Source organism: Tachypleus tridentatus, chromosome 8 (assembly GCF_004210375.1).
Source record: "Tachypleus tridentatus isolate NWPU-2018 chromosome 8, ASM421037v1, whole genome shotgun sequence".
Taxonomy (NCBI): Eukaryota; Metazoa; Arthropoda; class Merostomata; order Xiphosura; family Limulidae; genus Tachypleus; species Tachypleus tridentatus.
Genome location: NC_134832.1, coordinates 36,094,885 through 36,122,641, shown reverse-complemented (window position 1 = coordinate 36,122,641; position 27,757 = coordinate 36,094,885). Strand labels below are relative to the sequence as shown.

Here is a 27,757-nt window from a genome sequence, read left to right as displayed (position 1 = left end):
TTATAAAGCTTATACAAAACATTTGGTCAGTAATTAGAGGTACTTCAGTTTACAAACAGTAAAATATTCAAGACTGCTTACAATGTCGAAAACAAAAGTTTTATTTTTCAGAATAGATTTTATAAGCAACAAGTATTAATATTTTATGGTTCCAGGTAAGTCAATAATTAAACACTTGACAACGTACTGGTTAAAAACTCAAAGGAAAATGCATTGACAGATATAATAATTTTTACTTATTTAAATCTTAAGTTACAATAACACATTTTAAAGAGCTAAGATAATAATCTGATTCAATGTAAAAGCAATAAGACACATGAAATAAATTTTTTTTCGGTCTAAGCTTTAATATATACACACTTTGTTATCGTATCGATTTTTGTATATTAATGTATTAATTCGTATAACATATATTAACACTAACAACACACAGAAGCATACAAATCAAACTCGCACTTTGCTGCAACATGGAGCTTAACACTTACACTAAAAATAAGATTCTTGGATCGGGTGAAAATTCGTGAATTTAAATATCGGTTAAGTTTCGTTTAGGCTTAAAGATTATATTACTCAACGACTTAATATTTTTACAGCAACACAATACAGAACGTACTTGAAAGTAACTAGTATTTGCTATGATAATATATTATACTGGAACGATATACATAAGCCTTCGAAAACATGCAGCACAATGTTACTGAAGTAGAAAAGTTGGCTAAATCTATGTTACTTAGATATTTATAAAGAAAAGGCCCAAAAATGAGCATAGATAAGTTATATCCAGGATTTCTATATCGCATCTGAGTTTAGTACAGCCTCCTTCACAATGTTAGTGTATTTAAATATTTTACTCTACCCAACTATGGAGTCAATTTAAAAACAACAACAACAAATGGCACGCAATTACTAATTAAAACTGTACTCTTTGTTTTGTGAATGTGAACTTGAAAGGAGAATTGCATATTACTTCTTTAAAAAAAATCAGTTGATCAGCGGTATATCCGAGGGCTTCTCGAAACCCGCAAGGGGCAGAGCATATACAGCTTGTTGTGTAGCTTTTTGCTAAACAATAAATAAACAAAATATTTTAAATACGCTCTTTTTATATAAACTAAATGCACTTGTTGTGTTACGATGGACTGTCTTTTGTCAAGACTGAATCCATATTGCTCAGTGTATCCAGAGATTACCTAAACTACTAAACACATATTAACTAACTGTTTATTAACTCTTTATACGTCAATCATATTGTTAAGGGGTAAAACCTGAAACAAAACTTACAAAATTGTTATATTGGTGTCATAAATATTTGGAAAATAAAGCTTAGAGAGTTTCTTAATGTATTCCAAAATTCGATATTAATTAGGCTGACTTATTTTCTATTTAAGGGATTTAGCTACAAGCCAAGACGTTTCACAGTTTCACATATTTGGAATAAAGCACATGCAATAATATACTATATATTTGTCAACTTTGGCTAAATTTTAAACTGCTTTTTATAGTACTTCAAAAATAGTTAATTGTCCCCCAGTGGCACAGTGGTATGTCTGCGAACTTACACACTAAAAACTGGGTTTCGATACCTGTGGTGGGCAGAGCACAGATAACCCATTGTGTATCTTTATGCTTAATTCAAAACAAACAGTTAATTTTTTCAAACAGGATTCTTTATAACGTTGAGAGAGTAAGTTGCGGAACTAGCGTAATAATACAAACACCAACAATCACTTTTCCATTATATTCTATCATAATGACATCATGTATAATATACATATAACGGTTTCTCATTATTCTCCTATTACATTCGGGATTTTGGTTTGGTTTGTTTTGAATTTCGCGCAAAACTACACAAGGGCTATCCGCTCTAGTCGGCCCTAACTTTGCAGTGTAAGACTAGAGAGAAAGCAGCTAGTCATCATCATTCACCGCCAACTCTTGGGCTATTCTTTTACCAACGAATATTGGATTGGCCGTCACTTATAACGCTCCCTCGGCTGAAAGGGCGAGCATGTTTGGTGTGTCGTAGATTCGAACCCGCGATCCTCGGATTACGAGTCGAATCCTTTAACCACCTGGCTATGCCGGGCCCGGGATTTAGGTATGTCTGTTATGTTTCAGATCATACTGACCCGATGCAATTTCAAATGAATTGAAACATATTTGATTTGATCAAATATCTTTTTTTATTTATGTAACTTTACACTGTAATGTTAAATATACGAAATATATATAAACTATCATTATAATGAATTCAGAAATATATACAATTGTGTTATAAGATTATGAAGACCATTGGTGTATCAGATAGGCTCGAAATATAAAAGTATTAAGATATATATATATGTAGGTTTAGCATATATTAAAAAAAACGTGATAAAACAATAAACGTGACAAGGTAACATCACATAATTATCACAATACATGGATTTCATTTCTGTAACACTTCTTTTAATTCAATAAAATGAAATAAATTAGAATAAAACAATTCACTCAGACAGATATTTCATGTGCGAATGACTATAAATCAAACGAATTTAAGAAAGTTGTTATTTAGATCTCAGGCAACAATGATAAATATATCACGCTATCATTTCAAACTCTAAAAATGCTTGATGTTTTGCATTTCACTATTTGTGACTGTTTATGACAATTATTTTAATTTGGCAAAGTATGTTAGGAATTAACTTGCTGTTAGTGGTTCCTCAACTGTTACAATTTAAACAATGTGGCGGTTCATCAGCAATATGTCCACTAAACATTTTCTGGTCTTGACACCGCATTCAAGTAAATTATTAAATTTACAAATCAAAATACTTTCAGATATATACTTCAGTTTAAACATTTTAATGCAATTTAACTAATACTTGACACATTCTATTTTGTCGACTATTTTGTTTTTTGGGTAAAAACGATCAAGTAAATTCAAAATACATGTATTTAAAGCTCAATTTAAACTTAGCTTTGCTCTGACCTACAGATCACCGGTGTTTCAGTGATAAGCGTAAGGGCTGATGGTGCTGAAATTCGAGTTTCGATCCCAGCAAGTGGATAATTATGTAGCATTGAAGACAACTAATAACAACTTACAGATCAATAGGTAGCTAGCTATAAGTCAAGCTATTTCTTGACTTATTTGAAAACTAGAGTTACTTTAAAATCTGTTTACTTTTAATTTCTACTTATTAAATATTTTTTAGTCTACTATCAAGATAAACAACGTCGGCTGAATTCTGAATATGGGGAGATTTCCTCTGGATGTAGTTCTTGACGCTATCTGTTAACTGAAGCAGAACGTTTCTGATAGGACAGTTTTCTGGAATCTTCTTAGCAAGCTCTTGACTAAAAATGTAGTACCTTATAAAACGTTGATCAAAAAAGTTTTGTTAAACTGCAATGAACACATTAGCAATGTCAAGAATGACACGTTCGATATTTAAATAAAATTCAGAAACATTAAGTTTATTATTTTAGTTTAAGAGATTTAAAAATAAAACTGAATAGAACTGGAATTTGAAACCTGAATGACACCTTATGCATACATAATTTAACAAACAGTTCATTTTTCTTAAATTGACGAGATAGTTTGGGCTAATTGTTTTAAAAAATGAAGTTATTGAATCAGCAACCTTTTTGAATTGCATTTGTATTATTTTGCTATTAAATTGCACGCAAATAGCGATACTTATATTCGGTTGTATTAAAGGTATGGTAAGGTTAAGTTGTTCAGAAAAATAATGACTGCAATACTGTCAGAATTGCCTTATGTATAATAATAAACTTGAACAAATATTTGAAAAACAACAACATAATATCAAGTCAAATTTTAGCAACTAGAATATTAGAACATGTGTAAAGAAATGACTAAATCCAACTGTATTTAGGAAGGTGTGATTAAAAGTGAACTTGCTGCACATTCGACATAGGGCATGTGAGTGAAGATGTATTTACTTTCCAAAAATCTGATGATCGATTGGTCTCATTTCACCACTATTTATGTTAAGTATTACGTAAATGCTAGATGCATGATTCCCAAAAGGAGATATGTGTCAAAGTGCAGATATTCCCGCAATATGTTCCCAGTGTCAGAAATTTCTATGTTTAAAAAAATTGTTTTCGGCAATAAGCATTTGAAAGACTCGATAAATTATATCAAAGCAAACAAAAGTTACTGGCTTTAAGTATCATAAACACCGACTTCATTCAATGGTGAACCAAAATTATCCTTCACTCTTGTACAACATAAGAAAACATTAAATTAATTATGGTTTATCTTATGGTGTTAATAGCCAGGTTATAATTAGCAGAACAAAATTTGTGACGTCAAATTGAAATTTAATTAAAATTATTCTACAAAACAATGGAAAGAAAGGGATAAACCAAGGAATAGTTAGTTACCTGAATTCCTCCGAATAAGTAAGACGCATGTGCTGTGCAAGCCGTTTGCTGTGGGTTATCAGTGTCATCAGGACATAAAAGTGTTTGTAAAGAAGAACACACTGGATGGGCGTGATGGGTGTTTGATATTCTGGAAAAACTGTCATAATAATCTGGCTCATCAACCGATACATATACGCTATCTAGTGGTGAGAAAACATAATTTGTGAGAGTTTAGTTTCGTTTTGTTTCGAATTTTTACAAAAGTTACAAACTGGATATCTGCGCTAGTCGTCTATAATCGTTAATTGACGTACTACAGAGAAGATAATCAACAGTGCCCTCTGTTAACTTTTGGGAAACTCCAATTCGACATTCACTCTTATAACGCATTCACGGCCTCAAAGTGCGGGCGAGCGATTTTTTTTATGCAATAAAAAACATATTGTGGTTCTCGAATTTGTAAGAAATAATCTATGAAGTCAGCATGCACATACTGATAATATACTCTTCAAAAAAAGAAACGCAAAAGGCAAAATATGAGACAAATTGTTAATAAGTTTATTCCGGGTAGTTCTGTATGACATGTGTGAAACTTTGCACATTCACTGCTGAACATCCAAAGTCTGCAAAGGCGAAGTCCACGCTCACGAGGTGAAGTTTAACATCACTCAACGTCAATAACGAGTATGCCCCCCGTGAGCATCAATAACTGCTTGGCATCTCCTACCCATGGAAGCGATGAGATGACGAATCACATCCTGTGGAATGGCTGTCCCCTCAGCCTGCAAAGCTGCTGCAAGCTGAGGTAGGGTCTGCGGTTGAGGTTGTCGCCGTCGCAGACGTCGGTCCAACTCGTCCCAAAGATGTTCGATGGGGTTTAAATCTGGTGATCTGGAGGGCCAGGGAAGAACGTTGATGTTGTGGTGTCTCAAGAAGACAGTGGTGAGTCGGGCTGTGTGAGGACGGGCGTTGTCATGTTGAAAAACGTCGTTGACGTTCACCATGATGGGTTGCACATGGGGCCCAAGAATCTCGTCGACGTATCGTTGAGCCGTAAGATTCCCTTGAATGTGCAAAAGGTCTGTTCTGACATTGTAGGCGATGGCAGCCCACATCATGATGCTGCCACCACCAAATCTGAAAACTTCCTGCACACAGTTTGCTGCAAAACGTTCACCTCGGCGACGGTAAACACGGGTCCTTCCATCCTGCCTACGAAGTATAAAACGTGGTTCATCGCTGAACCAAACATGCCTCCATCGTCGATGAGGCCATACCCGATGTGCCCGAGTCCACTGCAGCCGTGCTTGACGATGCTGCTGGGTGAGAATGACGTCTCTGACTGGATGTCGAATTCGGATTCCTGTATCTTGTAGACGGTTGCGTACGGTCTGATCGGAAATCCTACGCAGTCCTGGTATGGTTGAGGTAGTAGACGTCGCAGTGGTGGTCCTATCCCGAAGGTGACGTAACTGGATGTAGCGATCTTGTGCGGGCGTGGTCACACGAGGTCTGCCAGATCGTGGAGGTCAGGAGATGATCCATGTTGTTGGTGACGATTCCATAGCCTTTTGATGGTGCTTGGGTGGATATTCACAGCTCTGGCAACATCTGATCAAGATTCGCCTGCTTCCAAGCGACCAATGGCGTTGTTGCGTTGTGCTTCAGTCAGTCTTGGCGTAACTGTATTGCGTGTCGGTGGCTTAACACTGAGCTATGGAAACCGAGAACCCGTCACTTTTATAGGGATTTTGCACATGTTGCACTTGCAAAATATGCAGATCTCTCAAACAAATTTATTGGACACACATGCGTTTTGGCGAAAAATCGATGTTTTCCTCTGTTTTCAAAGTTGACAAATCTTTTATTGTCATTTTGGTCTGGCAATCAGTGCCTTAACACGTGTAACATCACATACTCTGAGCTTGTAATGTTATTACATATATTTCTCTTTAAAATAAAAAAAAAATATCTCTTTTGCGTTTCTTGTTTTGAAGAGTATATATTCTTTATCAAACAGATCATTTACAATGAAATTAGGGTTATCTGTGCATAGCCGTCCTTAATTTTGTACTGATAGACAAGAAGAAAGACAACTAGTGAACAGCAACTCTTGTCTAATAAATAACAGGATTTGACCGTCTCTCTCATAGCAAAACCCACAGTGTCAAAGTAAGGGGTTTGATTTTGTAACTGTAAGCCACAAACCACAAACTGAGTAGGATAATCACTAGGCTATGCCCTGGCCCATTTTAAATCAAATGCTCACATAAATATCTAACAATTCACATCCAAAGACTATTGGCCCGGCAGAGCCAGATGGGTTAAAGCGTTCGACTCATAATCCGAGGATCATGGGCTCGAATCCCCGTCGCACCAAACATGCTCGCCCTTTCAGCCGTGGGTAAAAGAGTAGCCCAAGAGTTGGCGATAGGTGGTGATGACTAGCTGCTTTCCCTTTAGTCTTTCACTGCTAAGTTAGGGACGGCTAGCACACAAATAGCTCTTGAATAGCTTTGCGCGAAATTAAAAAGAAAACAAACCAATCTGTTGGAAACACAGCGGCATGTCTAGCAACACCGAGGTGCTGTGGGTGTGGCGGGGAACACCACATAACTGTATGTAAAAAAGAACAGGATAAACCAAAATGTTGCAATTGTGGAGATACACACACATGAAATTATAAAGGTTGCGACAAATATAAAAAGATAAAACAACGTATTTATGAAATAAAAACAACAAAACCAGATGATACATCTGTAACAACTGTACAACAAACATACACAGCTACAATTACATGTCCAGTTACATTTGCACAAAAGCTGAAAGAAAACATTACACGAGCAAAATCACTAACAAAGGAACGATAAAACAAAGTAATATTAAATGAACGCAATAGTCAGTAACACATTGTGATAAACGAGCAAGTTTGTGAAATTAACAGTCACACAGAGTTAAGAGAGTCTGTTTAACTTCGCAGAAGAGTAAGTGGTAAATATCTTGTAAGTTTAACTATTTATTGTTTTTGTTGTTATTCAAAAATTGTTCAATAATTTTATCTGTGATTATGTAATTACAGTCACGGCCTAGTATTTTCTATCCTGGGTGGATCCCCTCTCACAATTTAATAAGCCATTAATTTGCTCAAAAACAAAATGTTGAATTTTAACGTCTTTGATAGTCTACCCTGAATTTTGATAGAAATATTCATGACCAGTGGTCACATGAAGGTGCTCCGAACTTTGGAGACTTTTATGTGCTACAACAATCGAATCCCACAATCTGATAAAACAAGAGTAGCTAAAAAGTGGCGGATGGCGTTGTTGACTAGTTGCCCTCCCTCTAGTTTATCACTTTAAATTTAAGGACCGCTATGCGCAGGCAGCGTAAATTTTCTGAAACAAACAAACTAACCGAAGAAAAAGATATTTAAGTTCAAATAGTTTGCAATATAAATTGCAAAACAGTACTTAAATGCATATTTTCGGATTCTTATTTATGATAAGTGTATTTGTTTCTTTTTAACAATTGATTTTAAACTCACTTTGATGCAAGTATTTGATGTATTGCGTTAGTCCCTCCTGTTCTCTAGATTTATAGAAGATTTTTAAGAGTAAGAATCAACAATATTTATTCTACAAAAATATTAACGTGTTTTCGAACACTGTTGACGTTGGATAATCTCACCTTAAACTATATAAACAGAGAGATATTTATTACTATTGGTCATCTACAGACAGTATAATATAAGCCTCGAAAGTTATAATTGCGACTAACGAAAAACTACATAATTTGACAAGGACGTTTATAGATTTTGAACATTACAAACCGTTCAACTTCAGAAATTATTATTTCTACGAGGACATTAGATATTGTAGTAGCTGAAAACTTAAGGGTGCTTCAAGTTAGCTAGCCGTCAAGTGAAGCGTACAGGTGTGTCATCAAAGAATTGAACTTGCTCGCTAACGACATCGTTAAAAGATTCAGTTCTGGGCTGGATGTAAGACTCGTTATTGTTTGTATGTTTGTAAAACTTTTGTACATAAACTATAACTATAGTTTATTATAACTATATAGCTATTAGTAATAATCATTATTTTGAATTACGTTGTTATTTGTGTATTAAAATATATTCGTGCTAAGAAAGAAAATTGTGTGTATCAATCTTGTTGGCGAATATCATAAACTTGATACATATTAATATTTAATTAACTTCTAAATTGAAATTAAAATTCCTAGCTATTTGAAATACGTAACATAATAAACACCTAACAGATATCATGACTTTTTGTCATTACACACCGACAAACCACAGCAAGAAAGCCACGCTCGACAGTAACCCACATTAGCTTTAGGATTGTAACCACATTGCTCTTAATTGACCTTTACTTTACAGAACTAGTCAGAATCTTTAAAATATATGATGGTAGATGTTCCTCTCTAAAATAATGTTAATAGCTTCCTTTATAGTAACGCCATAGAATTTAAATTAAGAGTTTCTTGTCATCATTCGCATGCAAACGGTACAGCTATACCAAACATTACTATTTGTGCTAATAGTTTAAGGTAACATTACGTCTCTAAACGCTCTTTAATTACGATGATGTCATAATATTTAGCAAATTTATGCTGAAAAATTGGCAATGAATAATCAATAATAACCGTCCATCCGCTTAACCATGCGCATACTTTCACCCTATAGTTTTGCTGCTCTAAATCAGCTGTCTTTAGTCCGAATGACAAAAACCAAACGGTCCACTTTTACTCTTCAAGCTGTTCTAAAATATTAGACCAATAGCTCAAGTGACTTTATGCATAGGTGTTCGTAAAAATATTTCGACAAATTTAAACGGGTTTTGTTGAATAACTTTTCACACAGGACTTTTATTTACACCAAGTTCTATGGTAAAAGTTCTATTATGTACTAAATTGGAAAAAAATCCATAAATGTTAAACATGTTATATTTCATGTATTTCTTAAAATATGAGGCCAATAAACTACATCCACTGAAAACATATGCTAGTTTGGTTTCTACAGTCCGAGCTACAGATGATGAAAGATTGCTAAACTATCTCTCCTGTTAACAACACACTGTTTTCTTTGCAGAGTTATTTTATTCGCATAACACACTACCGTGTGTCCTAACAGAACTGAGACTGTTTTAATTGATTGCATGTTTTTGAGGATTTGTTTAAATGAGAGAAAAAGAACTTAAGTGCACTGTTTGGTTTATTTAAAGCGATATATATAATTAATAAAGTAACACATTTACGAGCATGGGACGAATTGTAACTTCGTTAAACTATACAAAAATTAAATTAGGAATAGGGAAGTATGTCATCATATGCATAATCGTAGGGTGAGAATAATCATCACTATGCGTTGCAAAGGGAAATGAATTTGAATAATGGATCTACCATCAGATTCATTCAGAAAATACGTACCTAGCCTCTAGGTAGGTGACTTAACTGTTTTAAATACGTCAATACACAGCACTGTCTTTACGTTTTATAAACTTTGTACGTTGAAAAATGTTTCGAACACGAATCACATATTTTTCTTTCTTTTTTTTTTTTGTAAAGAGTGAAGTTATAGCTTGGTAAAAACGATTTACACTTAAAATGATCTGAGATCCGAGGAATGAGAATTCCCTAAGAAAATGAAAACATCCTATTACACTTGAGAAATGTTTTGAAAGATAAGTCAAGGAAGAAGTTACAAAAACCAGTATACAACATGATGTGTTACAGTTTTTGAGTTATCGTGCAACAAAAAGAAAAGCAGAAGAAAGAAGAACAATGAATTCAAACTTCTTGCTATTATATTTGCAGACATTTCCAAAATTTGTGACTCGGCCATTACATAAATATTGTTATAAGGGAGAACAATGTAGTGTAAAGTAAGGTTCTGATGACCTATTGAGAAGATATTTAAAATAACCTTTCGAAGAACAGTCCGAATCATGCCTATATAAGTGTGCTACAGCCTGCCCGATAATGTCCTAGAACGACTAAACAATGTCCCATAAAATTAATAGTGATGACATAGCATACATTTTATATTTTTATAATGCATCATTCTGGAAATACAGGAAATCTTAACTAGCCCTCATTATGTCCACACTTACAGATGCTTCGGAGCTGGCCACTAGCTGAACCATCCAAGACAGGCTAAATGAACATTGCCGATAAATAAGTTCTTTTCCCTAAAGAAACAGCAAACAAAGTTGTTTTTTATATACATCACGCACATGAACAACTGAAAAAATTCCTGATAACAAACTGTAGTATCAATCCTTTTATTCTTAATTGCCCAAACAGACTGAAGTTTGATATTCATTGAAGAGGTGACCATGTCAGATCTAATACATAAGGCTTACGTTAAATTAATCTGTCACTTTTGATTCAAATTTAGTTTAGAATCTACTTTCTGTTTGCATCGTCATGAATAACATATGGGAATTGTGAATTTTTCAGTATAAGAACTTCTTTTACGTAAATATAAATATACTTTAAAATACTTTTCAGCCAAAGTTAACAACATGTAGAATTTCCCTATCTAAAGTACTCTACAACTTGGCATGTGAAATTTCATTAATTAAATATAAATAGTTCTACTCATAGGTGGCACGTTACAAATGTTTCAATGTTTTTGTCAGAATTGTGCTATATATATAAAATTTATATTCAAAAGCAAAACATTTTTACAGTATTATAGGCTTCTGGTTGAAATTATAAGAGAAATATTTTTAATCGAACTATTTTAAAGGCAAAAATGAATGAAGTAAGGTAACGTATCTACAATATTTTGTACCTTGTAAATGCAACACTGTTGGGTTAGGTATTATTTAAGCAGCTACTAGGAACTAAGTTTAGTATTAGTTTGCATAATAAATAAGTATTATTAAACTGTAATATTATTAAAAACATTTGAACCAGAAATAAACGACCTAATAACACCTAAAATAAAAACTGTAATTGACAATACAAAGCTTCAGTTGGTGTTTTAAATCCTTTTAATTCAATAATAAAGTAACCTAAAATAATTTTGGTTTGTGAATAATTATTTCGTGTTATGTATCGGACCAAATATTTAGTGGTTTTATATATTTATGTTACAGATTTATTTTCTTTCTCACACAGATCTAATGTGTGTAACCGTTAAGGAGAATCTGTGATGTAGAGGAGATCTAATGTGTGTAACCGTTAAGAAAGGAGAATCTGTGATGTAGAGGAGATCTAATGTGTGTAACCGTTAAGAAAGGAGAATCTGTGATGTAGAAGAGATCTAATGTGTGTAACCGTTAAGCCAGCTGCAAGCACCAAGAGCTGCGTGATGTTGAATGACGTGTGTTAATTGAACTGAAACTTTCACAAAGACTTGGAAAGGTAGTCATCATTGGGATTAATACTCAAGGAATTCGGGGGCAAAGCACTATCAACGATAGCGTTAAAATGTAAAAAATGCAGTATTCGTTGTTTAGGTCTGGCCATATTCTAGGCCGGCCTACAACTTGATTATATGATAAGAAACGACGTGATGGGCGCAAGCCGCAAGGGAGAATACTGATTGACATTGTCAACATTTTCACTTTTGTGCATTTTCACAAATTTCGACGTTTCAAGGCTTATGACTCTTATCGTTCCTGTCTACATATCAAATAAGTCGGTTACAAGAACACTTTACAGAATATCAACTATAGATGAGAAAGATGTTCCTCGAGATGTGTGGCTTTTTAATTTTCCCTTTCATTCATAACTATTGATAGCTATGCAATGTTACCATGGACGAGAAAAATATATTTGTAACATATATATATATATATAAAGCTTCAGTTACTTTAATTATACGGCCTGACATGGCCAAGCGTGTTAAGGCGTGCGACTTGTAATCTGAGGGTCGCGGGTTTGCATCCCCGTCGCGCCAAACATGCTCGCCCTTTCGGCCGTGAGGGCGTTATAATGTGACGGTCAATCCCACTATTCGTTGGTAAAAGAGTAGCCCAAGAGTTGACGGTGGGTGGTGATGACTAGCTGCCTTCCCTCTAGTCTTACACCGCTAAATTAGGGACGGCTAGCACAGATAGCCCTCGAGTAGCTTTGTGCGAAATTTAAAACAAACAAACAAACAATAGTTTAAATACTAAATTATAATCAAATCTCTAGTGTGCATTTCCACAGCGTGCTGTTGACATATTAAGTAGTACAACTTATTATTAAAAGAATTGTACTTTTGTAATAATTAACTGCATCCAGTAGTAAACAAACGTTATATTCAAGTTACAGATTTAAATAACAAAAAGATAAGATGAAAAAATGAAATAATTACAATTGTAGATGGCATCTTTTGTTCCTACATCTGTGTTCATAGTTGTTTAATGTAGCGTGTTTCTTAAATTTTTTTCGCAATATGCTTGGTGGTTTTGGTGAGGATTTTTACACAGAAACCATCACTTTTTATTTTTTACGACTACGCAAGCTATGTAGTCATGATAATGATTATAAATCGAAATCTAATGATTTTAAACTTTCTTTTCTCTGCCCAGATTTTCTCATTCACGATGCAGCCGCTAAATCTAGTTCATATACGCTGGAACAAACACTCAACCTTACTAAGGAAGAACACACCGATCGCATTCCACCTGTGCTAACGTTACGTCAGACCAACAAGAAAGTTAAAGATATACTAAACAAATGCACAATATTATTTAAAGATACTACCACTAAACATGTTTTCAAGGACCCACCCATTATTTCTTATAGAGATGGCAAACACCTGAAAGAAACAAAATCAAAATGATTCTCCAGGTACGCATGAAAACGAAACAGATGTGTCACCTTCCAACATATATTCACGGAAAAGAAAAACACGTCTTTCAATATAATGCGATCCTTTCCATGCACAAATGAATGTATAAGTTACTGTGTAATTTGCAAAAAATGCAACAGTTTATACATTAGACAAACAGGCCGCCGACTCGATGATTGAGCACGGGAACATCCAAACCATATTAAACTGCAGAAACAGTAAAAAAGTAACATATATATATAGAGAGAGATTCCACTTTACATTTACTTTAAGAACTAAAAGGGATATACAAGATAAAGCAGAGCCACCATCAACAACTATACAATTGAGCAATTTTCGATTTTGAAACTTAGGAGTACTCCGACTAATACTCACAAAACAGAAACAGTGGAAAGAAGATTAATCTACAATCTGAGGATCCTACAACCATCTGGTTTAAATGATCGCTTTTCTTTTCTATAGATTTTTTCGATTTTAATTTTAATCTGTTTTTATTTTTTCCTATTTCCTCTTTTTTTGTGACTTGTAATAATTATGTAAAAGATGTAATTGTGCATATAAATTTCACAGAGAGCGTTAATTTTTTAAAATTCTGCGTATGCTCTTTTTGTTGTAAGCTGTTTTATCTGACGAAGAGTGTTAGTTCGAAACGTCGTAATCTGAAAATAGAAATATAAAACAACTTATAAACTTGGCGATTACTTAATTTATTCCTTAATTTCGATATTCTTGTCGTCTGTGTGATTAACTATATATTACTATTTAATATGTCAATTGCTCGCTGTAGAAATGCATGATATATATATTCGATTATAATTTATTATTTATACCAATCCCATATTCGTACTGTCAGTCAATCCCATATTCGTACTGTATAGTTTGTATTTTAGTGGAACTCTCCTGAAGAAGCTGTAAAGACAAACGATAAGTGTTCAATTAAAGAAAAAAAAAACAGATTTGGTGTTATAAGGACGTTTATTTCCAGTATTAAAATGTCTTTTATAATACATCAGTGTGCAGTACGGAAATTAGAAACTTGAACTATTCAGAAAAGGCCATCAATAATATCAATAACTTACCTGTTGAATCAATAGTATCAACTGATACATTGTTCCAGTACAAGCATTGGTCAATTCTACCACAGAACGAATTAACTACGAAAGAGTTAAAAATAAATTACACTCATACAAACATGTTATGACTTCTGGTCTTTGCTTGTGTATTTTATGGGAGACTAAGTTTTCCTTTCATTTCGCCATTAACTCTTTATTAAACATTTAGTGTAAAAGAAAAAAAACAAACTTTTATTACAGTAACACTGAGAGTAATTTCGCAAACGAAAATAAGATCCACTGAGTTTGATGAAATAATATATTTTACTGCTTTAATATCGGGATGTATTTTTATTATATTTTCTCCTTTTTTTCTAACATATATTAAATTTGGCGGGAATTAAGAAAGTATGAAAGTCATTTGTAGGCAGAGGGGTTGGAACCGAGGTAGCTATAGCACCCCCACTTCTACATATTTGACTTATATAGCAATTGTGAATTATATTATAATATCAATTTTAGGACATGCCCAAAACCTCCCAGAATAATCTGCCTTTAGCAACGCCTTACAATTTCACTGTAAAATATGCATGTGTAGTGAAGCATCCCACACATGAACTCCTTCCTATACCACTGTTAGGTAAAATACAACACCTGCAAAAATGTTTTGTATTTTTGTATCGACTCACTTATGCCAGAGAAAAAAAAATAAATGAATTGTATAGTATTAAGTCGTTTTTTACGACTACAGTACAAAAGCAAGTAAGAAAAAATACCTATCGCGTAAATATATAGATATATATGAATATAAATTCCACTTTATATTTACTCTAAGAACTATAACGGATATTCAAAATAAAGCAGAGTTGCATATAACCATGCTTTTTCAAAGTTCTGTTTTAACAACTGTTCAAAATACACAGCAAAATTACTTCCACACGTTCTTGGAAGTCAATGATACTGCTACAAATGAAAAAGAAACAGTTAGGTAAGCACAAACATGAGATAGATAAATCATAGTAAAAGCAAAACTTAGTAATGTCATGGTAGTTTGTAACCTTTTATCACTGTACCTTATTATCCAAAAGAATGAAACTAAAAATGTTGGAAACACCGTAACCTTTTGTTAATTATAAATTAATGGAAAATGGAATTTCAAGGGTATTAGGGAATTCCCTAGTGTTATCAATTGCAAACGCATGCAACATACTCAAATACTGAGAATTAATATCAGTATAAAGAAAAATAACACTCATTGCTTGAGTTCTTACCGGAGCCTCTCTTAAAGTTTCCCATTCTTGGCTATACAATCTACTGTGAGACGTCACAACAGCAAATGTATTGTCACGGTAAGGTAGTGGGATCCAGGGAATTCTGGTCAGAACTTCAGTCAGTTTTTGCAATATGTATCCACTATTTAGAAATAAGGTACAAACGCTTGTTGTTGTTTATGATACAGAACAGGGGTTAACGTTGTATATTTACTGAAAGCATTATAAACGGTTACTAATTTTCAAGAAATACTCAGAAATAAAAGAGGGTTGGGTACTTTATATTAAAATGATTTTGGAGCCTTCTAGGTCCTTACGGTCCAAGTCACTACGTCTGCTCATGCTTTAGTTGACAAATGTGCATTTTGACAATAACCGTAGATTTCATTGCAGAACACTCCGTCATGACGTTTTCATGTCCAACACACACCTAGTGGACAAGGATGAATTCTCTTCACACCCATTTAAACAGACCAATCATACGGATATGTGTCTAGCAATTTGACTGGTATCTTATCACACGAACTGGTATGAATACTCTGTTGGCCTAATTTCTAGTTGGAAATTCTGCTTGAACATATTGTGTACTGTTTCAAGGGGCACGTGGACGAGCTATTCCACTGACTTTGTGCTTATGAATTCTCACTTATTATAAGACGCTTATCAAGGATAAGGAACGACTCATTGCAAGTCTTTTTTTTTAATAGTACTGATATTCGAAGTTGATCCCCATTCCTTTGTTTCTCAGTGCCTTTAAGTACAACGAAAGTACCAGTCTATGGAATTCTAAATCCCTTATCTAAAGATATCTTTATAATTTATGTACATGGACAACTTGTATCGGAAAGGGCCTTCTCCTAAATCCAAAATCCTTCTCATAAATGATAGTGTTTGATAGTATCGCACTGTTTATGATATCTCGAATATTGTCAGATGTGGTTCTGATGCAGCCGTTCCACCGCGTCTTTTTATTGGCTGTAACCTGGTGATTCGCGTAACTAAAATCGTTTTAATTTAAAGTACTCAACCATATGTAATTGGGAAGTCCACGGCATATTTAAAAAAAAATAGCTGTTCCAGAAGTCTATAGTGGATTTCAGCGAAAAAGAACCTAATTCGGGAACCTATACTGAGGTTTTAAACAAAGTTTTTACCGAAAGGCGGAAAACACTTTCGAAATGGAAAGTAATTCAGAAAGCTGCGAAGAACTTTAAAAAAAGACAACTAATTCTAAAGCTTAGAATACTCTTCAAAGAAAAGCATCTAACTTGAAAATCATGATGCACTTTGCGAAAAGCAACTGATTCAGAAACTCACTGATTAGAAGTCCACAAGTACACTGAAATAAAATAACTGTTTGGAGTATGTTTTATAAAAGAAGACAACTGGTCGGGAAACCTATGAGTACATTGGCGAAAGACAAGTATCTTGGTAAGGTAAGTAGCCATTGAGGAAAACAAGTGACTGAAGTCTATGAGCGTATTGGATAATGGCATTTTAAAGGAAAGGGGCCAGCCATTATGAAATATCTACTTAAATATCTTCACTATTACATTACGCAGTCTTGGCTATGTGGTATAATTTTCACTCTTCAGTGGAACTAAATAAAGAAAAAGAGATTAAATATAGGCATTTCAAACAGTGACCTTGATTTTGTTTAGAGGCACTCGTCAATGTTTACCAGCCAACCTAACCAATTTTGCTAATATTTTGAAATTTTGTTTAATTTTTATCGCTATTTCAATTGGCGATGTGTGATTGGCGAAAATTAAGTCAGGCAACAATCTATAAGGTTATTGATGACACTGATTCATGTATTAAAAGTTCAAGAGTTAAGTTTGAATTAAAAACCCTTCAAACCAAATTTTGTTTCAATAACAGAAATAAAATAAAAAGCTGAAGTGTACTAAATCAATAAAAATCGTAAGTTCAGATATTTGTAAATTATTTCTTTTGTGTGTGTATATGACAAAACTGAAAACTCTGTAATGCGTTACAATCAACTAAACAGTTTTTATGTTTTTGATCATCAGAGGTATTCTTTTGGTGAGTAAAACTGTATAGCCACATCTGGTAGTGAGAAGAGTGTCAATCAGTCAACAGATAACGCTACCGTTAAAATACTAAAACGACATCTACAGTATTTACACTTATAAAAGTTGCAATAGTAATAATGTAAAGTGAAAAATAATGTATCAAGACTAATTAAGAAGAACAAGTATTTGTTTTCTGTATTTAGAACCTTTTGGGAATAAACGGTGCATTTTTTTCATTCGCATGGACGACAACTGCTTCTGATTGACTCTCAATCCTCTTATTACAATTCTAAATTAAGAATTTTCACTGATAATTTATTCTATTACATGCTGGACAAGTTGAAAAACCATATATCTCTTCTGTAAATAAAATAATTGCAAATTAAAGCATCTAAGTAACATATAATAAACATTTTTTTAAATTCAGAAACATAACTTGAGTTTGCTAAAAACCCGATAAACTTCACATGCAAATAAAAAAACTCAAAACTGAATCCCACCAACAATCAACACAGAAATAGCCTTCAAAGGACTCTACTAAAGAGGACAACAGATCAGAAATCTTAATTATGGTAAAAACTAGTTAGGAATTAATATCTGGTTATAAAAATTGTGCTAATTATATAACTAAATTAAATGTACGTATAGCCTGTTAACCATGTTTGAATACTTACCGCTGTTCCACCAGGGGACCCATGACAACGACTAAATGCAGTATTTAAATCGATTTTAAGATAACAAAAGTTACGAGTTTTGGAGAAAGATAATAATACTTATAATTCAGTAACATTTGTTAAATAAACAATTACTGAAAGAACAAGCAAGATATTCAAAGTAACTTATTAAAGATATACCACAATTTATAAAATTACAAATCATAATTTTACAATGCATATATTTTTTTAATTTACAAATTGATTTGTAGGACTTACTTGTTCTTGGTGAGATGATAACTACGACCAGGTATTGGTCCTGTATTGTTCAGCAGTGACGATAAAGCTGAAGCTAACGAAGAACACAGTCTAAAAAAAATACCAGTTAAACATTTTTTATGAGCGCAATAGTTTTCGTTCCATAAGAGAAATCAACGACTCACTCATCTAAATGAACAAACATTTTGGACTATCACTGTTAATACAGCATAATTTAAATACAAAATGAAATATCCAATAGCTAAAAATGATTCATGCACACACACCAAGAGAGTTTTAAATGTCCAAGTATTAAACCACGATTTGCTAGAACTTCGATCTAAAACTACTCATGAGACTAAGTTCGATTTAAATAAAAAAGGAAGTAGACATGTTTAATTACCAAGTACAATTTTGAAAAGTTTCGTCCATTGAAGTCATGATGAAATATTTAATTAGTGTTTTAATTAAAGTTATTATACCCGATTAAAGGACAGAAAATAGCGGTATGGTGTCTAAATATGATTGAAAAGTTTCATCCGTTGAAAGCATGACAATATGTTTACTTATTATTTTAATTAAAATTTTTATACCCGACTGAGGGACAGGAGATAACGATTTGATGTTTAAATATGACTTTCAAACGATTTTCTTGTAGGTTATATTTTTAATATTATAGTGTTTTGTTCACTAGAGTATTGTTTGTTTATTTTATTTAGCGCAAAACCACATTGGTCTATCTCTTGTGTCCATTACAGGAAATCGAACACTAGGTTTTAACGTTGTTCCACAGGGGAGACTCATGAGAAGAATTAGATGTATTGTTTGGTTTTGGTAAAGCTACACATTAGACTAGTGCTCTGCCAACTGCGGGCATCTAAGTCTGAAATTTAGTATGATACGTTCTCAGACTTATCGATGATCCACCAATGTAATAATTGTGTGAAGTCTAGAAGTTTCATTAAAGTTTAGGCCTCGGTGATATCTCGACCATTAGTGAAAGTACAATATAAAATCGCCAGACTGAGTAACTTACAATTAATTAATCAGCTTCATAGCCAGTTAAAGAGTTTTTAATTAGACAGTGCTAATTAGTCTGTAATTTAGTTACATATATATATACAGTCTATTTGTGAATTATTCAGTCATCGAGATAGTTAATTATTTAATGATCAAAAGTTAGTCAGTGAGTCAATCGGCTGCATGTCATCTATCGATTAACAAGGATATTTTGCAAGCTAGAGACTTCATTTGTGAGTTCATCGTACACTAGATTTGGAGTTTCACTTGTAACGTTCTTTGTGAAGTTGGGGCCCGACATGGCCAAGCGTGTTAAGGCGTGCGACTCGTAATCTGAGGGTAGCGGGTTCGTATCCCAGTCGCGCCAAACATGCTCGCCCTTTCAGCTGTGGGGGCGTTATAATGTGACGGTCAATCCCACTATTTGTTGGTAAAAGAGTAGCCCAAGAGTTGGCGGTGGGTGGTGATGACTAGCTGCCTTCCCTCTAGTCTTACACCGCTAAATTAGGGACGGCTAGCACAGATAGCCCTCGAGTAGCTTTGTGCGAAATTTAAAACAAACAAACAAACATTTGTGAAGTTGGGTCTACCAGAAAGCCCCCAAAAAACGTTGTTTAAGAAATAAATTAACTCGTTATCGATAGGTCTATGTTTTTTCAAATAACCCAAAGGAATCCGCTCAACGATAGGACACGGTTATCTGAAATGTTTAATTAGTATTTTAATTGAAGTTGTCATATCTCACTGATAGTACTTTAGTGTTTTTAAATGTTTTACTTCATGTTAAGCTTGAATGAAAGGCGGTAAATTGTTACCACAAGTATTAATTATATTGACGTCTGAATACTCATATTCAATAACTTTATGACAATGGAAAACGAGATATTTTTATACTGTTATGAAGTTTGTTTTCTCACCGTCTGAAAGGGAAGACATAATTTGGGGGCGACAGGAAATATCACAATAATATAACATTTATTTTAATTCAAATTTCGAATATACTCATAGATTCTGTAGTATTCTGAACTTACTTATCTAATAAAAATTATGGAAGAATATTTTCTAAATTATACGTTCCCGTGAATAAATAAGTGGAAAAATGCAAATCTGATAAAATAAATAAATTAGACCTTTGTAGATAAATCATATTAAAAAAACTATAGTTGCATTGAGCGGCGTCACTAGGCCCTTGCACACGAGGCCTGTGCCCCGATTATGCTTAACAGATCTCCATATCTCCAGCTGGTGTCTTGAAAAATTAGAATACGAAACACTGAATGGTATCACACCGAAATGCCGAAAATTCCCACCAATATGGGACAGAACCTCGAATCTTTAAATCACCTAGAGACATCTTTGGTTAAATTTTATTTTCTTACCGACGTTTACAACAAACGGTCTTTCACAAGCCTGTCGATTAAAAGCAACTACACAGAAAGGTTTGTTTCTGGTTTGGAAGAGAGGGTTTGCTCGAAATATCGCCAAGAAAATAAAATACAATAATAGATTTTAAGGTGTTTATCTCCGAAAGTCTAACTTTTTATGTATACGACATTTTATATAATTCCTTCTGAAATCTGATTAGTGAAAAGCATCATTTACATACTTCAGTTTATCCATAGTTACACCTACAGTCTGATTTTCAACATTCTCTGGAGCTGACACCAGCATATGTAACCTATCCACCACTAGTGGAAATAACAACGGATCCTGTAAGAAAAATGGTCTTTTCAGTCAAGTAACTGTAAATATTTATTACAGCAGCAATGTATTACAGATTGTTGCAAAACTTACCCACCTCAGTCATTAATTTATTAACTTTAACTTATTTTGTTTTCCGATTTGTTAAACAATAAATGCCTTAAGACATGTACTTGTACTTTATTACCTGGTGGGAAAGACCAAGATTTGGTGGTGGGTGGTGATGACTATCTGTCTTCCCTCTAGTCTTACACTTCAAAATTAGGGACGGCTAGCGCAGATAGCCCTCTTGTAGCTTTCCGCGAAATTCAAAAAACAAACAAACAAGACCAGGTTATGGCATAGCCTGGATTCTCGACTTACAATCTGTAACTCGCGAGATCAAAAAGTTAGTGCCGAACATGATAGCTCTTTCGGCCGTGGGGTCATTGAAATATGACGGTGAAAGTCAATCCCACTATAATTTGATAAATAGTCGCCCAAAAGTTGATGGTGAATATCTCCTTTCCATTAGATGGTAGTTTAAAATTAAGGACAGTGGTAGATGATAGCTAAAGTAGCTTTGCTATAAACAAATAAATAGTAAGGTCACCACAGTCAAAAAGTAGCAAATGTGAGTTAGTTGCTTAAATGGGGTTATACTGTCTTTATAAGTGACTGGTTTGTAGTAAGTTTATATTTGCATAAATGACCTCTCATTAGAGCCGTATAGCATATTAACGATGGTTGAATTACATTTTAATTTTGATTTGTTATTAAACGGATTAGTCAAATATTGAACATATTAATATCAGTATCAGAAGCTTTCACACATTAATAAAATAAAGAGAAAGAAATACAGCTGAGTTATATACATATACATAAAATTTACATTTGTTCAAGATTAAGTTACATGATAAGATATCATCTGTGAGGGTCGAGCCCCGATTGATTACATAATGTGCCATGAAACTTATTGCAGAGCCGACGTGCGCTATACGTAAAACGGAAAAATAAAATCAATGTTAAAGAACTCTAACATAAAGGTCTAACACTCTTGAAGGCGAAATGGTATTTAAGGTCAGTTATGTTACAGTGACGTTCGTTTTTTTCTTTTTGTGACCATTTCAAAAAGAAAATTTGAAATAGCTAACTCTTGTAGATGACGATTACTGTTATAAACGTGGGTTTGAGACCGTATCTCAAACGTAAGCCAAATTACGTTGCAGGAATAGAGGCCCAACAAGTTTATTGTGACATGTATCGTATGCTTCATTTCTCTGATTACTTAATATATCTTAAAATATGATATATATATATATATGCACATACATACATACATATGTGTATGTGTGTATAGTTATAAGAACATTCACCTTCTTAAAACTGTTATTGTCTGTTCCAGTTTATTTGTGCAATAAGCTTTCATTATCTGCACGTTTTTCTTCGGGTTCTGCCAACGATATTAGGTCTTATAATAAAATAATAATATTTATTTTAAATCATAATCAGAGTAAAATTGATATCACAACTTTTCATTAATGGTTTATTCTAACCTTCCAGAAGATTCGTTTTACAATAGCCGAGTGAAATTCTTTTTCCAAACTCTCCACCAGACGTCGCAAGTCTACGTATTCTTCTTCTTTTGAAAGTTGAAGTCGACGATGTAATTCGACAAAAACGTGGCTGAAATTAGTGCTAAAATGAAAAGCAAATATTGATGATTTTTGTTCTGTAATTGGGGAAAAGTGTTTAATTAAATTGAATCACCTTAAAGAACTACCAAATACTCAGTAAGGAAAAACATTTTTAAAACAAGCACGACGATTGTCCCCAAGTTATCAAATTTTAACGCTAAAGGTTTTAGTATTTACTGAAAAGAAAAAAACAAAGTGCAGTTGGCCAAAGGCCATGCTCGGTAAGATTTCAGACGAAGCAATTGCCTGGTTTACCTCAATGATGATAGTTCAACCCTGCTTAAATGGTAATCAACATGGTAACATGCACAGAGTATTTGTGGAAAAATCTATGGTCTAACTAAGCTATTTATTTCTTCATTTTAAAAACTTGCAGGAAACATGTACTATACGATCCTAGGGAATAGAAGATTTATCTTAAAAAGATAATCTAAAATATTTCATTTATTCTGTCTGAGGGCAAGAGTTGATCTTATTGAAGTGTGCAAGATTAGTTGGGACATTGATAGGATAAACGCCTGTGACTTTTTTATGCTATATTCTGAATACAAAAGCACAGGAGGACATAAATTTAAGATAATGAAAAGACAGACTAATTTCCAGTTAAGTAAATTTATTTTACTTACAAGATTCATTTATGGAATGAGTTGTCATCGGTAGTAGATGAGACCAGAGCTTTAGGTGAGTTTAAGGGAGTTTATCATTACGTAATGGTGATGACATAATGACTTTATAAATTTTGTGTAGTAAGTAGAAACGAAAATGATTTAAGTTCCATGTAATGAATTATTTAATCAATGAGTAAATGAGTTGTTCAGTTCCGTGATTCTGGTAATAAGCTAAACGTTTAGTTAGTTAACCTAATTTTTATCGATCGGTTACTGGGGAATTCTTGCAAATAAGTTAGGGCATACCATTAGTTTCAGAATTAGTATCTAAACGCTGTGTTTAAAATTAGTCGTACTGGTGAAATAGCTTATACCAACCATTATTTCAAAATGTTATTTCGTTATTTTACGAGAAATGGACTTAGCATTATTTTTGATAAATGATCAGAATCTGTTCAACGATAAAATACTCCAAAAAATTTTATTTGATAACCGAACCACTTTTGTCATCTTTATGTAAAAATTTGTAAAACCATTTTGGACAGATTTAAAAGGTTATTTAAGATACATCTAAAACTTCTTAATTAGACATGTACAGAGTAACGAGAGAAACATCTAGATTAACTCCATACTATTAAGCCTAACGCAGTTATAATAGCGAAAGCGTCGTCTCTTAATCTACTTAATATAGTAAAACACAAATTTTGCTAAATATTTTGTTTTCACAGAATATTATTATGCGTGAGCCATACAGTGTTTTAGTTAATTAACATTTTGTATATGAGACGTCTGTATTTGAAAATAGCCTAAATATTTAAACAGGAGTATTTTACCTGATGCCGTTCTTACAAGGTCTGGCTACAGTTTTTTCTTGAGCAAGTGTTTCCCTCTAGAGGAATACAAAATAATTGGCATTACCTAAGATTTTTTTTTCTAACAGCAAAAAAAGAAACTGTGAATAAAACATTAGTTTTCTATAAGGAAGAGTTTCATTTAATGAAATTTACCGTTGAATCATATTCTAAAATAAGATTTTTACTTTTTCAGAAAAACAAATTATTTAAGTTCTATGTATTTTTAATACTAATTAGGGAACATAATTGCAAACAAACAGTATAAATTCCTTTCTTCTTTCTACTTTTTATTAGTTATAAAACGAAACACTGTTTATTTCATTGACAGAATTAACGCGATACATAATTGGTGAGTTGAAAAGGGGCATGTATATTATATACATTGCTGAATTCTTCAAGAAGAATAAATTAATTCAAAAACTTACTACTAAATAACTATGCCATGCCGTAGTTAAATGTCGAAATATGGCTGATTGTGATGATAAAACATAAAGGTGGAGCTCCTGCTTTTGTAGCTCACAAGCCGAAGAATTGGAATACGAAGAACCAATAATCCTATAAAGAAATAAAAATTTAACTATTTGGCTGGCAGATATTACTTGCCTATTCAAACAGAAAGGCTCCTCAAAATTCATAAAATAAAACTCACATGAATCTTGAGAAAATGTTTAATTTTTGAAATAAATAACAATGCAGGGTTATCTATACGCACTTCTGTGCCTAAATCTTTTTAATTATGGCTTACCTTACGTAAGTTAACCAACGTTAGAATGGTTTCTGTTAATTATTGAATATAGCCTTTGTCACTGCTTAATTCAAGATAGTATCACATATAATATTTTAGTTAAATTAAGAAGCGTGTTATTTGATATGTAAAGGTATTAACTAAAGATTTCTCATTAATCAGGCTATTGCATTGCTGGAAACTGTTTTCCAGTTCTGTTTTTGTAAGTTAGTTTTTGAAGGTGAATGGAGAAAAAGGAATAGTTTCAGAATGTCCTCTATTTCATTTTTCTGTATTCGTAAACGCTTATGTACAGGTAGAAGTGTATATGGTATAAGAATAATGGTTTTTGGACTTTGAAAGTTGGTGGTTAATGCATTCCATTTGCAATCTGCAGAAAGAAGAATTGAATCTCGTCATTGAAACATGCTCGCCTTTTCATTTGTGGGTGGTGTTATACTGTGACAGTCCTTCTCCCCATAACGACTAGTTCAAAAGTTGGTTGTGAATGGTGTTGACTAGCTGCTTTTCCTATAGTACGTCAGTACAAAATTAGGAACGTTGACAAAGATATCCCTCCAGTAGCTAGCTATACGCGAAATTCAACAAAAGAAAAATATCAATTTTGGCAGGATGTGGCCTAGTAATTAAAATGCTTGGATTCAAGGATTCCTGATATTTACCCATCACTGTAATATCGCGATTCGTACTTTGAGAGGTTGAATGTTTTATAGAACAAATTCCATTATTTAATCAAACAAGGAAAGCCCAAAAGTTGGCAATGGGCGATGTTGATTAACTGCTTTTCCTGCAACTTATCACTTCAAGTTTAGGAACAGTTTTGCACATAACCATTGTGTAGCTTTTTGTGAAAAATCTAAAAACAAAAGAAATAAAACAACACAATTTTCACAGTAGTATTAAAGTGGCACTTTATGCTAAAAACACAATACAGTAATGCAAATTAAAGTCAATGTAATGTCTTCGTGGTCGGCGTATCGACCTTACTCAAATATTAATTAAAAATGTAATTTACAGCAATCTTATTTTTATTGATCCTAGATCTTGATAAGTTGAACTTCGGGGATATTCTTCTGTTTCTGTGTAATAAAATAATGTCATTGTATAACATGAAGGTTGGAAAATATTCTTCTGTATCGACGAATAAACTGATATGGCTTGATTAGTTGAAGCAAACTAGAGTGGAAAAATAATATGGAATAAAGTTACAGTTTCATTCTGATGATGTACAAGTTAAAAGTTATTCTTCTATCTGAATGGAATAATATCACAAAGTTTAATAAAGGGTTGAGAAAATTATATTAAAACTATTTCGAGTATGCAAATCAGGAAGTTACAAGACAGCCATGGCAGTTATTAAATTACTTTGGAACGGCATGTATCAGAATTACATTTTGTTATTGCTTGGTCTTTCGTAAGTGATGTGATGCTGCTGAAAATAAAATAAACAATGCCATCAAGGAAACTACTATTTCTGTATCGAAGAATAACAAACAAATACGATGTTTACGATTACACTCCTTACCCCTCTGCACAATTCATGTAATTAGTTTCTTGTCGAGACACAAGCTGATAATCACCATAGTTCCCGATGGCGGTATAGGAACGAGGATAGTTTTTATATGGACGACGACTGGATGGAAGTTGTAGAAGACCAGCAACGAGATCATCATTGCTGACGACTGCCGTAGAAATCGGGGCTGAATCACATCTCATGGTTTGAGGTTCTTTTTTCTCTAAAGACGGTCCAAGGAATTTCCTAAGTGACAATAGGAAATATTGATACACATAATATGAATAACTGTTGTATATGACGTATGCTCCCCATTGGCACAGCTGTATGTCTAAGAACTTACATCGCTAGAAACTGGGTTTCGATACCCATGGTGGGAAGAGCACAGATAGCCCATTGTGTAACTTTGAGCTTACTTCAAACAAAAAATATAATGTAGAGACTTTACCGACCTCTCAGTGGCTCAGAGGTACGTTTGAAAGCTTATAATGCTAAAAATCGGATTTTGTTAAGTGTGGTGAGCACAGCACGAAAATCTATGTGCTTATCTACAAACAAACATAATTTACCCTCGTAGTTGGAATAAATCAAAACCTTTTATTGAACTAAAACTAGAATGTGTAACGTTATGATTCGAACAATTGAACTACAAAACTTATTTGCATACTGTAAAAACAATATTAATATAAATCTTGATACTGCTAATAGCAATGCATTGTAAAGGAAGAATCGGATTCCATCTGTATCTGATAATGTTTTGCTGTCACTTTTTATGAATTCAAATAAAGCTTAGAAGTTTCGTAGATTGGTCTTTTCGTAAGTTACAAATTCTAGGAAACTTCTGAGTTTTATAAGTATTCTTTTTCAATAATATTTTTGTAACGGGTCACTTTTTAAATTATTTTACCTTCATGCATAACAGATATTTTTCATATAATAATAATATGAAAAAAGTGATTCGAATTCAATAATCATATAAACTCTTTGCTAGTTTTATGCAGCCATTACAACAACCATTAGCTGTAAATGGAATTAACAAATTGCTTATTTTCCTTGCCCATATTTGGATTTTAGAAAGGGCAATGGATGTCTGAAGTCATTAGGGGTTTGTAACAAGAAATCAAATATATATAAATTGATTACAGACTGTAAAGCTACTGGTAACTTTTGTAAATATTTTACTT

The 27,757-nt window shown here is 33.3% G+C and overlaps 1 protein-coding gene across 2 annotated transcripts in view; it reads right to left on the bottom strand.

The window, feature by feature from the left end:
• Nucleotides 1-202: 202 nt before the first annotated feature.
• The window catches only part of LOC143222178 (uncharacterized protein C12orf56-like), a 54,415-nt gene continuing 26,860 nt past the window's right edge, over nt 203-27,757 (bottom strand). The window contains exons 3-13 of one of the 2 annotated variants that reach the window (XM_076448257.1): nt 26,586-26,819; nt 24,741-24,870; nt 24,295-24,350; nt 22,713-22,854; nt 21,083-21,186; nt 18,478-18,567; nt 15,510-15,651; nt 14,266-14,340; nt 10,506-10,583; nt 4,396-4,577; nt 203-3,354 (exon numbers count right to left, since the gene is read on the bottom strand). In XM_076448257.1, coding sequence (XP_076304372.1) covers nt 3,183-3,354; nt 4,396-4,577; nt 10,506-10,583; nt 14,266-14,340; nt 15,510-15,651; nt 18,478-18,567; nt 21,083-21,186; nt 22,713-22,854; nt 24,295-24,350; nt 24,741-24,870; nt 26,586-26,819 — 1,405 coding nt within the window. In that variant the 3' untranslated portion in view covers nt 203-3,182. The remainder of the gene's footprint in view (nt 3,355-4,395; nt 4,578-10,505; nt 10,584-14,265; nt 14,341-15,509; nt 15,652-18,477; nt 18,568-21,082; nt 21,187-22,712; nt 22,855-24,294; nt 24,351-24,740; nt 24,871-26,585; nt 26,820-27,757) is intronic. The other variant, XR_013012056.1, reaches the window with a different exon arrangement.